The following is an 18,639-nucleotide window of genomic DNA, read 5'->3' as shown; positions in this document are numbered from 1 at the left end:
AAGGGCATCCAATGGGCATGGGCTGAACTGCATGAATTTCCACTTAAGCAAAAAAAAAGAGTTTTCTGGACAAGCAGGACCCAGTTCAGGAAAGAATCTTTTGTTTATTAGGAGGCCATGTAAATGTAGACTTGGATTGAAGCACTAAATTATGACTCTGCTTTTGTGAATAGCAATGAACACCTTCTCCATCATTTTTAATAGTAAAACTTTCTAATCAGGATTAGAAAACAAAGGGCAAATACATTTGCAAAGGAACCTAGATGGTGAGACAGCCTTTGGCTTTTTGTGAAAGAATGAAGTTGTAAGACAGTTGCATGAGCAGTTCTTTATTTGGGAGACTTGTGATTTAGAACAAGAGTTGAGTTATGGCAGGAATGTGTAACTTCCTTCTTGTTTTGAGTGACCCTGTTAAGTGGTGGTAGGGTAAGGCCTGGATTCCTCACACCTTAGTGGGGTGTGCAAGATCAGACCTTAGGTGCCGCACATTGACTCTCTCTCTGAATAGTAGACAGAGTTCTTCAATACTTGGCCAAGCTCAGAGTAAAAGTGGTCCCACATTATCTCTCAGTATGGATGACATAACGAACATTAATGATGTTAGGTCTCAAATTTATGTTCTTCAATTAAATGGGATGAATTCAGACCTAAGTGCTCACAGCCTTCAAATGAGATGAATAAACAAAAAGGTGTAAAATTGTTTAGTTTAATCACTGATGGACAGAAATCTGATGAATATTTTTAAGTTTAGGAACATGTTAAGCTTCCATTAAAATGCATTTTATCTATTTGGTGATGTGGTAACTCTTATGTTCCCTTCCAAAGAAAGAAAAGATGAGCTGCAACCCAAAATTTTATCCATTTGGTTGAGCATTTTAGGGATATGCTTAAGTCAGGCAACCATTATTTCAATCCATTATTAGCTATCTACAGTTAGTATTGCTCAGTAAATACTTATGGAGAATAAGGAGGAGAGAGACAGTCCATCATTTATTCTAATTTGTACATTTGAGGTAGATTTTCCCTTGAATATATATATGTATATATCTATGTGTATGTATACACATTCACATGTACGTGTGAAACTTCTTTGAACTTTAACAACTTTGCAATTTTCTTTCACATAAGAAATATCTTTTGTACTGTTTCCATTATTAGTAGATTGGTATGATATTAAAGTGAGCATTTAAAATGCACCTTAATTAAACTGCAGGAATTATGCCTTGCTTGATGTAATGAAGAAAGAGAATTTAAAATGAAGTAGCATCATTGTGTTCATTTGTAAATAACATATTGCAGCCAACTGTTTCTTAATTGCCCAGACTGTTGATAAATAATCCAGTCCTGCTGCTCTCCACAGACAATTTGCTTTGGATCAGACTAGGCAATTCAAATAACACTAATTACAGTGAAACCCTTTTATAGTGAATTCCTGTTTGCCATGGGGGAGAAAATCACTATATCAGGGGAAAGCACTTTTGCCTTTGATTTGTGTCTAAAACATGAGAAACACATAAAAGCTGCATGTTGTGCTAAATAAAGGACATACTCTTGCATTCAAAGTACTTATATTTTACTTTTTATGATACAATTGTGAATTATGTTCATTTTGCATTTGTAATTAGAGGGCGGAACAGATGTGAAAGCTTAGTTTAAAGTGATGTATCCATTAAAATAACCTATGCTGCCAAGTGATTGCTTAGTATAATAGGGGATTCGTTCACTAAGAGAGGAATTCTACTTTATTGGAAGGAAACCAGGACTTCAGGAAATGTTTTCTATATCAGGGGATTCACTGTAACATGGTATCATTGTATTTATGATTTTATGATGTTAAAATGAATATTAAATGAAACAAAATTCCCAACGATTACTCGGGAGGCAGCTAAGTACATAACATTTAGTACAGATGGTTGGAAGGCACAATTTTGCTCCATCACTGCATCCGTATCCTTGAACGATTTCGACTGAAGACAGCATTTCTCTGAATTTTTCATTAAACCAGACATCTTGAAATATGAATTCCTTTTATGTTTCTGTGAGTTTTGGCTAAAAGAACCCCAGTGAATAAATCATACAATACTACATGTCACCAGCACTTGTGAATATTTCTGCTTTGTTATTCTACTCTCAGTAGAGCACCATTGATTATCAAACTCAGCGGAGAGCATTTTATGATCATATATCTCCATTAGCTCCTAGTTTGACTACCATAGATTTTTCTGGTTAAGCCTGCATTATGTATTAGGAAGCCTATCTCTTCAATACAAAGTTTGATTTTATTCTCTCTAAGCCTAGAACTCTTATTATGTATTATGTATAAAGATTCCTATCTTTTATATGTAAAAATAGCAGGACTGTCTTTGTGTAACTGAAATATATGCCATCTTTTTTTTTTTTTTGCTTCACAGAGAGCATATTTTATTAAGAAGCTGAAATTCTACAATGAAATGGCTGTCAGGGTAAATATTTCTTCACTTGTTAAACAAATGAAAAGTCAATTGTGCTCCGAATTTGCTTTTAATAAAATGAGCAAAGCAGAATAATATACATTTGATTGATATGCTGATGGCAACAGCAGGACGTACTACATAGTTAAAAATTAAAGTTACACTGAGTAGTCCGGTTGTGTTTGAAAACTAACTGAATTTGAGGTATCTGAATGCGTCTTGCCCCATTTAAATCTCCATTGGACCTTATCATGTATGATGCTGATAAAACCCCCAAACATTCTATCTGCCAGTGTTCCTACAAGTGTAAGAACATTTGCTCTACTAATGTAGACACATATTTATAGTTCTGACAAACTACAGGGCTTTTAAGCTTGTTGATGTAACTGTGCTTTTTCTCTTGTTAGTACATGACATTTGATGTACTGGATCTCAAGAGTTAGAGAGCACAGGACAATTTCGTCTCTTAAACACAGAGGTGGAACTGAACTGATCTCATTGATGATATTATCAGTGAATTTTTCCTAATGAAGAAGAGTATAAACAGACCTTGAACTTCAATGATGAAGTTTGTTGTGGGTGAAACTGCAAAATGTATTTAATTAGAAGCTAGTTTATTTTTTATTTTATTTTGAACTTTGATACTGAACTTGAAAAAATATGTAAAACAAGTATGGGTAAAACATAAAATAATTTTTAGGGTTAAGTCCTTTTATGTTATATATTTCTTTCATTTTGTGATACAAAACCGCTTTACTTTGTAGGCCTGTATCTTTTTAGGCCAGGCACCTTACCTTTTGAATTCTATCAAATGTATGAATATGGTGACAATGGAGATTAACCCAGGGATTAACCCAGGGAAACTTGTGTAGAGTAAGAAGATTCTCAGAATGGATTTTAATTTTGTGGCCCTTCTGAGTCCAAAATAACTCAGTCAAGAGCTCTGTACTCATCAGGTGTTTTGCTGAGTTTTGATTCTCTAAAAGGCACAAAGTAGCCTTAGGTTTGGTGTATATTAAAGAACTGAAGGTATTTAACAGCAGTTTAGTACCTCAAAAATGTACCTTTTTGTTATAGTTGATTCCTTACTTAGCTAGTTTGAAAGTATTCTGCAGTGGATAAATGCTGTTTACTCATGCTGCTGAGATAAGTGGGGGAACATAAGATGTAAGTCAGCTCTTAAAAGTTGCCTCTGTACTTCCAGAAGACATTTGAAGACCAAATTTCGGAGGTAATTATGTATTCTAGTCAAATGGAGTTTTGCATTTGGTCTTTAATTTTTAAAAGAAATTGAATGTGCTCCCATTCATTTGTAATGGAAATATAATGTTGAATCATTAGGTGATATAAATCTTCAAAGTACCATTTTTTCAGTCATGTCCTTTTCTTTAATGGAAATTTAAATCAGTAGAAAACAATAGAACAGATCTTTATTTAGTTGCAGATGTCAGAATCTGATTCTCCTCTATCTAAATATTGTGCAGCCATATCTCCAGAGCAGACTTAAAATGCTACCAATCTGAAACGCTTAATGCCTTTGGGTTTTTTTCTGTCATGTGTTTCTTGAAGAACTAACCAAGGTCCAATAGCAAATCAGGCCTGTTGAATTTCTGCATAGATGATGTCTGCTCATACTTTAGGCATCCTAAGCCAACAGTTCCTTATATTCACACATCATGAGCTTGATTAATGATTAATATAACTCAGTGTTCTAAAAATATAGAAATAACTGTGTATGTTTCTCCATTTAACCACTTAGTTTTGTCTCATGGTATTATTAACTCTTTATTTCAGTTTATAGTCACTCTACAGAAAGGCAGTTTCAGTTTTGACATTTGAAGTATTATTGAGAGCATTCACACGATCATAGTTTTGATGCCAGTTTACATATCTTGTCCTTCTGGATTGCATTTCATTGGAATCAGAGCTATTAGTTTTACCTTTTAAAATTAAATCAGAGATCTTGTTTAAATCTGTTTCAGTTTTGAGGCAAAATATGATTCTCTCTCTTCAAAGGTTTAAGGTTGCTGTAAATTTTCACCAACAAAAATAATCCTATGGCAAAAAAAATCCATGAGCAGATGGCTTTTGATATATCAAGGTTTTGCCATTTGTTTTAGTGCTTAAAATAAACATTATTTATAAGACCACTTACATTTTGATGTTACTTAATGAGGAATATGCATCATTGATTTGACTAGCTTAAGAGGTCATTTAGAACTTGCCCGTTAACAAGCTGTAATCTGCTGAGCACACAATGACTTTGTTTAAAATTATCTGTTCAGTGCTGATCAATGACAATAATTGTTTTGTAACAATCACTGTTGAAACTTGCTAATTACTTTGAAGGGCATACACACACTTGTCTCTTCTTTTTCAAGAATTTTTTAAACATTCACCTTGGAATTAAAAAGAAATGCAGTCGTAACATTATACTTCTTTATAAAAGCAAACATTCAGAATTTTCACATTGAAAATATGAGCGTCATTAGAAGCTTTTTATAAAATGGTCTTTCCTAAAAAGATTAATCTTCAGTTTTGGGATCGCTGACATACAGTATTAGGGAAACAGAAATCAGGCATAAAATAATTTGAGTCACAGTGCAGTTTTTCTTACTTATGTTTCATTCAGTTGAAATCAGTGAGTTCATTCTGAACAGAAAAGCGGTGTACATAAAGGTAGAGTGCATCTTTTAATTGGTACACTGAGCCCATTGGAGGTAATTATAGCTTTATACTATTTGAGCCTTTTGTCTTTCAGTTTGAGTTTTGATCATTTAACCCAGAAATATCCAGTTCTGCATTTATAACTGTGAGGTGAAAACTGTCAGAAAGAGTTTCAAAGGGACCATAATCCTGCATTAATGAGTGCATGGCTATATGGGAGCCAAGTTGCTCTTGTTGAGAAATTTTGAAGCCAAACAGAAAAACAAAGCTAAGATCCTTATTCACATGCAAAGGATTTTGCTTAATCCCAGATCTCTGAAGGCATACTCATTCTCTGCTCTTTCTCTATTCCTTTTTAACTCAATAAGCTTGTGTATGAGAAGCAGTGTTGGAAATAATATGAAATTTACCATCACCTACTGCAAAGCAGCATGTCTAGAATCTTTCTTTTTCCCACAACTCTTATTTATTCATATCTCAATAATATCTAGAGGTCCAAACCCTTTTCATTTAAAAAAAACCAAAACAACAAAAACAAACAAAAACAAAACAAAATAAACAACCCCACAAAAAAACCCAAACCAAAACAATAACAACAAAAACAACAAGAACAAAACAAAAAAAGTCACAAACAAATAACAACATGTAGTTAAAAAAAAATACATCTTTTCAAACTAGTTTCAAGTCTTATTTTGGAAGGGAGGAAAAATCCATGCTGATACACAAAGGGGAAATAGGAGAATATATTAACTTGGGAAGTTAGTATCCTCTTATTCTTAATAACTAACACATACCTGAAAGAATTACTGAAAGCTTTTCTGTGATTCTTATTTTCTTGTTGAATCTCACATAAAAAGGCAATCATAACTGTACCCCAAGGTGTCATCAGTTGAGGCCAAATGTTGATTTTTACTTTGAAGAGTAGTGTTTGGGAGTTTTTGAATGCAAAAATGGTGACAAACTATGAAATATTCAGCCCTGCTTTAGTTGGTCTCCTCTTATATGTCCATTAAAATCTGGAAGTGGAAAAATTGCAAAAACTTTTGTCAGTTGTCACAGTGGTACAGAATTGCACTGCACTGGAACTGGTAGGAGTAGAGAATTTTGCCTGTTACTGAAGAGCACTCACAAGACTTGATGATAAAGATTCTGAAATTACTGAGTGCAATGGTTACTGCAATTGGCAGCTTTTTAAAATTTGTCTTCTTCCTGAATCAAACACAAAATGCATGACATTCTCTCCCCCTCCCCCTTTTTTTTCAAAAAAAATATATATTTATCTGAAAGAGGTAGGCTAAGAAAAAAAAGCCAAATAGCACAAACACATGGATTTCACTCCACTTAAAAAGTCGTCCCTTGGTTCTGGAAAGAGAAATGTTGATGTAAAGAAAAAAAAAAAAGTTCCTTATAGATACACCGATGTGTTTAAATTCTTGAGAAGTTTGGCAGCTAGGGGCCCACAGGAAAAGGAGAGCTCTTAGTACATTGCAACATTTTACTCTTCTATGCATTTAAATAAGGGGAGTAGCTTCTGGAGAGTAAAACCTCCAACTTCCTGCTTTTTAAATCTAGATTCTGCTTTTCAGCTGTCTTTTAAGATTTCAAACCTATAAAGGTCAAAGAGATGGATGTTGGAGCAAATGAAGCTACTGCTGACTAGAAGATAGAAATTGGGAGATTAAAGTAGAAAAATACTGAGGAAAAAAGGAGAAAAAATGCAATTTAGGAAGTAAAGAATATTTTGCAGGAAAATTCATAATAAGTTCAAGGATGGAAGAATTTAACGATGGAGGAACTACACCCTGAGAAGAGAGGAAAAGATGGTTACTCTTTTTCAGATGTAGAGATCCAGGGTACACTGACCTCTGACGGCAAGGAAAATCAGGTGCAAGAGCAGCCCTCAGCATGACTGAATAGAGCAAGTTACATTTTTCACCTCTTCATGTCCTGCCATAAGGATAAATATAACTCACCAAATGGCAGTCCTGCTAGCTTTTTACCTAATTACAGAATCACAGAATTACAGAATAATTTCGTTTGTGAAAGGCCTCTAAAGGCATTTTGTCCAACCTTTGACTGATCACCACCTGTCAACTAGACCATGGCACTAAGTGTCATGTTCATTTGTTTCTCAAACTCTTTCAGGAATGGTGACTCCACCACTTTCCTGGGCAGCCCATTCCAATGCTTAATTGTCCATTCTTAATGCTTACTTTGCCATGCCAAAAAACAGATAGTAACAACAGGCAAGGATTTCAGAAATTTCATTATTAGAATTTTCAAGTATCAGAGATTTAAACACAATTGTTGAAATCAGTTCTTAGGGGAAGTTGGGTAAACTAAGTAGGTTTTTTTCCCCTTCTCTTTTATTTTCTTCTTTCTCTCTTTTATTTTTTTTTTTTAACTGATGCTTTTCAAAATGCACCAAAATATTAACCCTTTTTGGTGGAGGATGCTACCTAATTTCTATTTATAATACAATTTTATAACTAGCTACAGATAAAGAGCTTTTCTCCTCCAGGTTAAACTTCCTCTAGGTTAGGCTTTCTCTGTTATGCAAGAGAATAGTATTTCTTGAGAACAATTAAATTAATGTGGAACAATAATTGACATGAATCATTTTACATTTGAGATGAAAAAATTGCAATTTATAAGTGAATTTCCCAGAAAGACAGATTCATTGGGTTCCTGGGAAGGCTTTATTCAGTTTACACCTTTGCAGGGCATGAAGGTGAAAGTGTAGCAGAAGATGTAGGTGAGGTGGTGACTCAGTGCTACAAGACGTTACAACCTATACTCATTTTCTTCACTGAAACTTATAGGTGTTTCTACTTGGTATCACTTTTAAAGGAAAGAAGTACTTGGGATATGGTACATATATTTGATATGTATGAAAACTTTTGATTTGAAATATACTAAACAAATATTTATTTCCTCCAGATCCAGAAAATATGGCGAGGCTATTATGTTCGGAAGTATATCCATAATTTTTATGTACTGAAGAAATACCTGAAAGCTGTTTCTGTGAATAACGAGCTTGTCAGGTAAAGATAAAAGCTCCATATGGTAAAGCATTCACTTGTTCTTCTTTTATTTGTAGAAACTTTGTGGCACTAATTAAACTCTTTGAGTATAAGTTCCCCTCCATTATCAAATGTATGTATCTATCAGTCATCATTCTCTTTATCCTATGTCTATTCATGTTGCACTGCATTCTGTTCTCATTTTCACTGTTATGAATTCAGAATAATTTCTTTGAATTAATTAGGTGTGCTCTGGGTTTGTACTAGTTTAATAAAAACGGATTTGTCTCTTCACCTATGCTCACAACTCATAGGTTATTATGTCCTAAATTTTTGTGTTTAGGGTTTGTTGAACTAATTTTTTTTCCCCAGTATACACAAGCTAACCAAAAATGTATTTTTATAATTTGTTTTGAATGTGGATTATTGACAGTGAATGCAAGGGCAAATTTGGATGCATGAGCCATACTATGAATATTAACAGGGAAAGATACTTGTGTGGATACAGTGAAGCAGATTCTTTCTGTAGTTACAGAAGAGAACCAATAGCCAGTCAGATTTCTGTCTAGAACTGTTGTTGCTCTATGTTCTTACTCTATTTCTCGTATCCATCCATTGTCTTTCCTGTACTTAAGCTGAAACCTCTCTAAAATAGAGGTAATTATTTCCCTCTAGTGGATTTGATATCCTCATCCATGACCATTACTCAGATAACAGTGGAAACAAACAGATGAAATGCTGGGTGACCATGATCATTACTCTCTCAGTGTAAATGAAAGCTGTTGGACAAAATCCATGCAGTGTTTGCCATTCACAATGTTTGAGACAAATCTTTGCTTTCCCAGGCACAGAAATATAAGGGAGTCTAGTAAACCAGTGTTTCTAGAAATCTTGTAAAAATCACATGGATTGCATGTTACATAATTACATGGATTATATGTTACATAGAGCACCATATGCAAGTTATATATGAAAAAAACCCAGGATATATATGAAAAAAACCCAACTTCTTTGTATGCTAGTTATTAATGATATTATTCTTCCACAGTACAGCTGGTGCTACATCCTCTTTGTCATAACATTAATTTTTGTGCATTACATTGTTACCTATAATGAACCATACTGATAGTCACCTACTCTCATTATCTCTCATCATTATTCAAGTGTATTCTGTGCAGAAAGTTAGGTCACAACTCAGCAAAATCAGACTTAAACATTCTGTTATGGCTTCAATGGTATTTTCTTGATCTGAAATCCTTGAAATATTCTTTCTTCTTGAAAAGGTAGAACTCTAGGAAGACTTGATCACATCTTAGAAAATAAGTGAAACCATAACTTCTCTGTTTTAAAATCCATATCACTGGATAAACTGCAAAACCATAATCTGCTTCTCTGTTTCTCTGTTCATAGTCATTCTATCACTCTTCTCCATTCCCTGCCTAAACTTAGACCATGGCTCATAACTTGTTGCTTAGATTGACCTTTGATATGTGCCAACAAAACAGGATAGCAAGTGGTATTCCTGCTGCACTGTGGACATGGAATGGCTGGAGCTCTGTGTTTATTTCCCCACACCCACAATAGATCTCTGCTGAGTATACCTAACTTCAGAAGGCTACAAAAATATTTGGTTTTCAGTACTTTGACATGTTGATCACATTCCCTAGTGTTTAGTGTAGGTTATTAAAAACCATAAAGCCTGTGCACTGCATAGATATTTTAATCAAGAAATGCTTCTGTGCTTTTTAACAGGTAAGATGAGCAGTATGACTTCAGGTACATCAAAATGTGTCAAAGCAAGTCTGTGTGAGCTGTTACCTGGGAACTGATATATTGATATTTTGCTAACTTGAGTTCTGCATTCAAGAGTTCACAGAAATACCTGTCTTTCAGGGTGAAAAAAAAAACAACATCTTTGAAGTTAAAAAAACTTAAAAATTAATTTTTGAGATAATTTGGACAAATGGATCTTATTGTTTCAGTTTTAAAAATGCATGAGTTCCCAAGTGCAATCAAGAATCACTGCAGTAATCCCTTTACTGGGGTACATTTGAAAACTAATATGTATATCACCTTCAACATTCTTCTTATGAAATCTAACAGATGTTTAGTGAGGATTAGGTGTAGGCCCTCAGCCAAACAGATTTTTCCTGTCATTGGGCTAAGTTGCTGCCAACTACTTTGGCCCCAAGGTGGCCCACAGTGTTTCTTACATGGAATATTGAGCCAGGTGGAGGAAAGATTCTCCTCATATTTTCATTAGCCATTACATTGGCTCTGGACAAGTATATCCTCACTGTTCATAAACATTTTTGCATATAAAAATTATTGCAGCTGTGCACTGTAAGAAACACAAGGAATTGTCAGAATAGAAGGAATGCATTTATGAAATGGCTGTGTTTTATTAAAACATCAACATTATGGAAATTGACTTGTTGATGGGGAGAGAGTTTGATACACTTGTGCACTCATATTAGACTGCCTTTGAGTGTTTCACATCTTTAGAACAACATTAAGCAACACAATGTGGAACATGAAATAATGCCAGTAAATACATGAAATTGACCCCTGCCTCCCCCACAAAGAAAGCAAAAGATATTTTTAATTTCAAAATTTTAATTTCAAAAATTTGTTTACAATTTGTTCTTTCTAGAATTATGATGTAATTCTGAATTGAACTACACTGTACAGTTCTCTGTCTTATCTATTCTAGAGTAACACTGGCAGAATTTTAATTTGTCAACACCTATCTAAAATCACATTGCAAGTCCTCTTATTTTTTGGACACCAGAGCCAAGATTTGTGCCTAATTTTCTCCTCTTTCATTAAGGAGGAGCCTATATCAAATCATTCCTCACTCTAAGAGAAACTTCAGAGGAAGGTCTCATGAAAATTTGGACATTCTGTTAAGTTTCTTATAACACAAAATCACAGAATCATAGAATCATTAGGTTAGAAGAGACCTTCAAGATCACAGAGTCCAACCTATGCCCTAACACCTCAACTAAACCATGTCATCAAGTGCCACATCCAGTCTTTTTTAAACACATCTGGGGATGGTGACTCCACCACCTACCCGCACAAATCATTCCAGTACTTTATCACTCTTTCTTTGAAGAACTTTCCTAGTATCCAACCCAATATTCCTAATATCCAATATATTTCCTTGGTGCAGCTTGAGACTGTGTCTTAATATATATCTTAAAAGAGTAATTGACTAAAGTTTGTTTCCTTCTCATTCCACCTTTACCCTAATTTTTTTAAAAATAAACAACACTTGTTGTACTAAGTGGTTTTCTCAACCAGTAGCCACGTCTTTACCATTCAGCTTTAATACAAACTGTCCTTATTTAATAGGTGCCCTCATTTGGTAGCCAGACCTTTATCATTTGTCTTTAGTGTGAAAACCCCAGGAGAAAGTAAACTTAATAGAAGCTGCCCCAGCTTAAAGCTATAGAGGAATGTAATTAAGTTTAACAGAAATTGATTTAACAGAAATTGACCTAAATATAATTAAATAATAATAGTCATATTATGTGTGAGTTTTCACTCACTTAACAGACTGGTTATGGTACTGTTAGACTTAACAGACTTAAGGCACTGCCTTTGTACAAATGGAAAATAACTCTCAGCTTTAGCTCCCAGACTGGCTAAATTCCTCCAGCATTCCTATCTCTTCCCACTGCTACAGAACCACTAGGTCTGATGGCTGCTGGTGTCCCCAGTAGAGTCCCTAGGAGTTACATTGAGAAATGCTTGAAAGAATCCCTTCAGAGATGGAAAAAAACAAATTTGAACCCTAAACTCTGTATTCAGAAGGACGTATTTATATTTTTCTTAACATTTGTACAGTTTAACTTCAGTGTAGTGATGAAATGGGTTTGTTAATCTTGAGTTCTTTTTTGCCTAAAATATATAGGAAGTTCTTAATTAAGCAAGTAAGAAACTTGTTCTTAAATTTTTATTTTACTATATTTTGTTACTTAGATTTTAGTAATAAATCTTCATCTGTAGCACCCAATTTTATTTAAGTACCAATATATACTATATTCTATCTCAATATGGATTAGTTGGTTGGTTTAATTTATAAATATATGCATGAAAGTAAATTTCATTACTTCTCAGTGCAGTTAGTGTATTTAATTTTAGGAGAAAATACTTTCTATACTTTCATTTGAAACATTCTTAAAGCTGCATTTACCATCTCCAAGAGCTGGCTAAATAGTTACAAGGGGAAATATGCCAAAAGCAATTAGCATAGGCTATAACTCCATATGATGCATTGGAATTTTGTTTTATGTGAAACAGTTTCCAGTCCATGATAAGCAAATGGACATCACTTCACATAAATTAGCATGCTGGTGCCATTATATCCGAAGAATTTATGGATGATGTCAGTTGCCCAACTGTGTGATTAACTTGTGGTTCTTTGCCTAAGGTTATCTACACACTGGCCTTTAAACTATAGTAAAGGAACTTTGCTATATGTCAGGTGTGCAAGTAGAGATAAGATTTTGGGATGTATTGCTCCATTTACTGATGAATGGCACCATTTAAATTTTTCCTGAGGCACAGAACTGGGTAAAGATAGCAGTATCAGAAAACTAACAAAGCAGTGGCAAAGTACTGGCATTGGGGTTCTTATGTAATCAAGGCAGATAGTTCAGCTTTCTTGGCTACTGAATAAACACTGACTTAAAAGTAGCAAACTAAGGCCTGAGTCTACCTTTAATTAGAATCATAGCTTACATAAACATTGTTGAGTTTAAAAATCAGGCATTTCACACATTTGCAGGGTCAACACCAAATTATTCTTTCCATTGTTGGCATTAGAAGTGAGTAGAGAGTGTGGCTTGGATCCAAGTTTGCCTAGCTGTTCTATCAGCAGATGTAGTTTCACAGTCATCATTAAAACTTCCAGGTCTTCAAGACACGTCAGGGAAATAGATAATATGAAACAATAAAAATCACTTTCTTGGCAGTATGTATATTCACAAATCATTTGTGCAGCTTTATTTTTTATAGCCCTAATGAAGAGTGAAATGAAAGAGTACTTACATGCTGCTGGTGATCTAATCCAATGTTTAGCTATTCTGTAAATATGCCTGAGAATGCAATATGGAAAAAAGTAAGATTATCTTATTCTATATTACTATACCATTTCTGAAGTGCATTTTCTTTTAACATGGCACGTACATGGCTTCTTAAACCTTCTAAGATATAGCTATTTTTCCATGGAGTGGGCTTGAAATAAATCATTCTTTGTCATAAAAATATGAGGAAAACTTCCTCAGCCTCCACCTGTCTGTTCCTTTTTGATAAAGATAAATCCAGGTGCTAGCCATTTTCTCAGGTGTCAAAGTGTTTGGAAGAATGTATATATTGTCTTATAATTCAATTAAAATGTTCCTCATCATTGACTGCAGAAGCAATTGATCTGTAGTTTATTTTCAATTAGTGCCAAAGCCTTTCAGACAGCTCCTTAGAATTCTTGCAACAATAAACCCCTCATTTTTGTAATGTTGTCTTTCACTTGATGTTTAATTAGCTACTTTATCTTCAACCCATCTTTTTTTACTCATCTTCAAAGATATGGAGAGGAAATACATTATGCTTTTAAACTTATCTGTAATTTGAATTTTCTGGGTATAAACTTACCCTGTGAGCTTTTTCTGTGAGCGTCAGAAATAGAGAAAAGTGCCAAGTATGCTTTCTCATATTTAAATATTAATTTGGAGTAGTAGTTCACATAACTTAAGACATCTGTGCCTTTTCCAGAGGATTTTAGGCATAACTGTTAGATTTCTAAGAATCTTAAAACTGTAATTTACTGAGGATCCCAGAGTACTTCTGTAGCCACAAACCTGATGCTGCTAGGATAGGTAAGATATAAAAAATGAGCTTTTGGGGTTGATCATGAAATTGAAGCAAATTGTCTAAAGTTACAGAGCAGTCAATGGGCTGTTTTAACTCCGTGGGAAAGCACTTCCTGAATACAGTGAGGTTAAGGTAGGAACAATTATGCTTACACAGTAAGCTGAATTTCCAACACATATTCAGCTCACATGCCTCATGAGCTTTATTCTGTCCATGTCTTTCTTGAACAAGGAGTGGAAGCACCCTACCATGTTTTTAGCTAGTTCTGTGTAAATAGCCGAAGTTTTGCAATAAATATGAACACTGTAACTCAAGTAGCTGCTTAAACTGAAGTCTTCAATGACACGAAGGCAATATTTTCTCGTTACTTTCATATAGCACTAAACACACCATTAGGGTCAACAGATTAAACATGAAGCTTAATTTCACTTGTATCCAAAGAAATTTTTTTTTTATCTGAATGTGTATATAGAAATCTGAGATCCTGTGTACATTTATTGGACCAAATAGTCTGTGGTGTAAATAATTAGTTTTGATGAAGGTAGAATAAAACAGGTGTGACAAGACAGTATTGTAGGATAACAATAGTTCTATACCTGTGAGTTTTGAAGGTGCTGTAGTGTCTGAATAGATTTTTTATTTTGTAAAAGGTCTCTTAGAATTACTGACAGCTCATAAAACATTTTCTGTGGACGAAGACTGACTAATCTTGGCCTTTTAAACTGTCTCATAGAGACAGACTTCACAGTCTTCTATTTTGTCTGAAGTACGATCTTCACTGTAAAATAAGTAGAAAAGGGGAAGAAGTGCAGTTTCATTAAGCTCTAACATATCATTGACTGTCAGGTAGGTCTTGTTATGCTGTCCATCCTCATTTAACTATCCCACAAGATCTCTTAATGAAGTTAAGCCCCAAGTTCACTCCAGTAATTCTGTGGCAAGAGTTTGTGCAATGTAACAATTCATCACTTGTCAGGAAGGCACTTTTAGTTTATACATTTAATAAGGGCATCCTCTAGCTTGGTTAATTAGAAATGAACAGTTTGCATATTTACTAAATGCGGAGTGTCATTGCCACCACGGCCTATTGCCTACATGAATTATTTCTCTATCTGCAATAAACAGCTGGGTAATTATTACTGCCATAATCAGATAAATTCCCTCTGTAAGGCTTTTCTTACATGGCAATTCTTTGAACTCATCCAAAGCTGAACAAAATTTATGAACTCCAGCAGCTAGACCACTTTTTCATATTGTAGTGTCCCTGTTCCCTATTTCAAGGACATGTAGACTATCATAAATATTGGGTAAATTAGGAGGATAAATAAGATTACCTAAAGATTACATATTAATAAACTTGATTTTCAAAATATAATTTTCAGGTTGTAACTGATTACATTATAGCAGTTCTGGTTTATCTAATTGTAGAGACATGACAGGCCATCTATATAGAGACTATACGAGGTTATCAGGCAAGGGCTCTACCACTTGAAGACTAAAGTCTCCTGAAGAGATATATAAATATTTTTCATGTGCCATAGTCACTTCAGCTGTTTAGGTCATTAGAACTATGACAAATATTATGTGCCATTTACTCAACTCACTTAAAGCAGTTCTATTGTTATTAAAATAAGGTGATGGTTCTTTTTGTTGTGCTATTTTCAATTATTTATGCTTAATAATGAAACATAAAATTTAAATGCATTAATTTATGTGTTACATAAGAAAATTAGATATTTCTTTTATTTGTAGGAGCACTTTATATACAATTATATAACTAAGTTTGCTCTTTGCTACCCATGTATTCCAGCTCATATGTATCTGCAAGTACATCAGTGAGTACTTAATTTACACATATGGATTTTCCAGAACATGCTGTCATATGGTATATTTTTTGAGATCTTCAAAGAAACAAAACCAAACCAAACCAAATAAAAAAAAAAAGAAACAAAAAAAATCAAAACACATTAATGTTATTTTTCTTATTTGGCACACAACAGCATATTTGATCTAACATCACTATTTTGTTTTAATCATAATGTAAGATACTGTGTCTGAGTGCTGCTGGAAAGTTGCCAGTTACTGCTCCCATATTTTCTAACTCTTTATCAAACAAGTAGCCTTCCTCACAATTCAGAAAAATGCTCTGAGGTAGCAAAATGTTAAGGCCAAACAAAATAAAGTGTTCTTTGGCACTGCTCTTCCCAGTTAAAGGCTTTTGAGATTAGACTTCCTTTATCATTTCCCATTTATGTCGGAGAAATACAGACTACAGCAGTGAAGACCTTTAAAATGAGCCACATCACAGTTGTTTTTGTTATCATAAGTGTGGTGACTATGCACTGCTTTTTTCCAAGTTCGTGATTTAATTTTTGTCTGAGGACATGAAGGCTTATTGATCTTTCTTTGGCATTTCAGATTTTTTTTTTTACAATCTAAAATTACAATCCATTGCTTTATATTGGTGTATCCTATAATGCTCCATGAGATATCATGGAATTACAGGAGATGAAAAGCAGTATACAGTGTGTTGTGAGCACATTTTCATTTTGTTTTAAAGGAAAAATGTCCAAAATGGAGAAAATAGGGAATCAAAAAGTTGTCTTACTTAATAGTTTTTTAATTCTCTGAATCATTATAAATAGACTTTTCTGTTATCTAAGGAGAGCTATGTCTCTGAAGTGGTCACTCAGAGAAGAAAACAGAAGGACTATTTGTCTTCTATTTTTACAGTCTAGAACAGTAGTGAATAGTTACAAAAAAGTGGGGTTTTTATTCTAGTAATAATGAAAACAATGTTATTTGGAATCAGATGATCTTGTCTGACTTCAGATCTATCACCAATGTGATGTTTATCAATACCCAGTTTATAGCACTATCTATAAAAAGCCTATTAAGCTTTGACTGAACAATCTAGTCTTGATTTAATAACATCAAAATATAATAAATACCCTTTTTAATCTAATCCAGGAGTTAATTACCTTTGGTGTTCAATGTCCCATAGTTCCCTGCTGAAACAGTTTTACTTTATCTTTGAACCATTACTTGTTATATGCAGCTCTACTAGACTGAAAACTCTGTGCTAGACATAGACAATAGAGATCATTGAAAGATGTTGTCTCTGCTTAAAATAATTTTTATCACCATTTTAGACAGACCTTCAAATGTCCTTTAAAATACTATCAGCATGAGAACTCAGCACAGTTATGATGACTAGGAAATTTTAAAAAATATAATTTTTCTTCTGTCAGTTTGTGCATTCATTTGTATTAATGCTTTCTATCACATGAAAGGACTTCTTCATGTCTATGAATCCTGCTTGGAATACCTTCTTTAAAAGCCATAATTTGTATTCATATTTTGAGCATGACTTTCCTTAAACTGTGAGAAAATTTTACTTATTGTACCCCTTTCAAATTCCTCAGACTCTTCACCTTGTAGGGATAATTACAGGGGTTCAGCCTTGACAGTGGAGCTAAATCCCAATGTTTTACCTTGAACTTCGCAATTCCTGCTACCTTCAAATCAAAAACGAAAGTGTTTCAAGAGAGCAACATTCTCCTTCTCTCTTCTCCAAGTAGGCTATTCTTTTCTTGTCCAATTAACTAATGGTTTGCTAAATGTTTACAGCCTCGTCTAACAAACTGATTTGGTCTTTCAGCTTGGCACCCAAAATGATGCAGCACTCATTTACCTACTTGTACTTAGTGGTGAGGGGCCCCACAACCATCTACAACATTGTGTTTGGCCCCTCAGGAAAGATTTAGTACCCTGACCAGAAGTTTATGTGCATGGGTAAAGACAATAGAATCTATTAGATGTACTCTTTAGACATGCCTAATTGGATGTTGAAATCTATAATTAAGTGTAGTTGCATTTATTAGGTAGAACCGACATTTCAGAAAATATACTTTAATTCTGAGTGTAGTTTTTGGCATGGTATAGTAAAAATGCCTGATTTTTTTTTTCCCTGGTGTTGATTTCTTCAAAATTTTCAAGACAGTAAGAGATAAGATTTCCTAACAATTCTGAAAATCAGGATCTAGTTGATATTTTCAGTTTGGCAACGAACCACCACTGTGAAATCACATACTTACAAGTATCACTTCTGTATTAAAAAAGTTGTGTCAGGTCTCTCCCAAAATTATTACAATTGCTATGTAATAAAAATATTCATTTACTGTGTCTTTCATGTTTTATGCTTCAATAAAAATGACATCATAGATGCTCAAGTGGTGACACCATTCCATGAATATGAAAATGAGAAAATCATGAGGTACCACAAAAGTCACTATGAAGTTGTGAGTCTTGGCATTGCTGCTCTGCTATACGTAATGGGTCATTGCATAAAAGCTCTCCCTGCCTTGCTGTTGTAAAACCTGTTTAATGTAGACAAAGTGTACCATTTTATTTATCAATGTATGCAGACTTTTATGTGAAGGTAAGTGAAGGATATGAGTTACTGCGTAGACCTCAGTCAAATTGTTTCAAAATACTCTGAGAAGGAAAATCAACTTAGCTGATGACCTTTAGAAGCTATAACATCATGTTTGCTTTCTAAATCACATAATGTTGAATATTGTAAATGTTGCCAAGTTCCATATATTAAAGTAAAAGAAGTA

General features: G+C 34.1%; 1 protein-coding gene across 1 annotated transcript in view; it reads left to right on the top strand.

Moving 5' to 3' along the window:
- SPATA17 (spermatogenesis associated 17) overlaps window positions 1-18,639 on the top strand; it is an 85,625-nt gene that overhangs the window by 9,130 nt on the left and 57,856 nt on the right. Inside the window, exons 4-5 of the mRNA XM_005523326.2 lie at window positions 2,412-2,462; window positions 8,058-8,161. Coding sequence (XP_005523383.1) covers window positions 2,412-2,462; window positions 8,058-8,161 — 155 coding nt within the window. The remainder of the gene's footprint in view (window positions 1-2,411; window positions 2,463-8,057; window positions 8,162-18,639) is intronic.

Source organism: Pseudopodoces humilis, chromosome 3, assembly GCF_049639895.1.
Source record: "Pseudopodoces humilis isolate 2021_Gansu_Grassland_sample_001 chromosome 3, ASM4963989v1, whole genome shotgun sequence".
Lineage (NCBI taxonomy): Eukaryota > Metazoa > Chordata > Aves > Passeriformes > Paridae > Pseudopodoces > Pseudopodoces humilis.
This window is presented reverse-complemented; position numbering and strand designations above follow the sequence as displayed.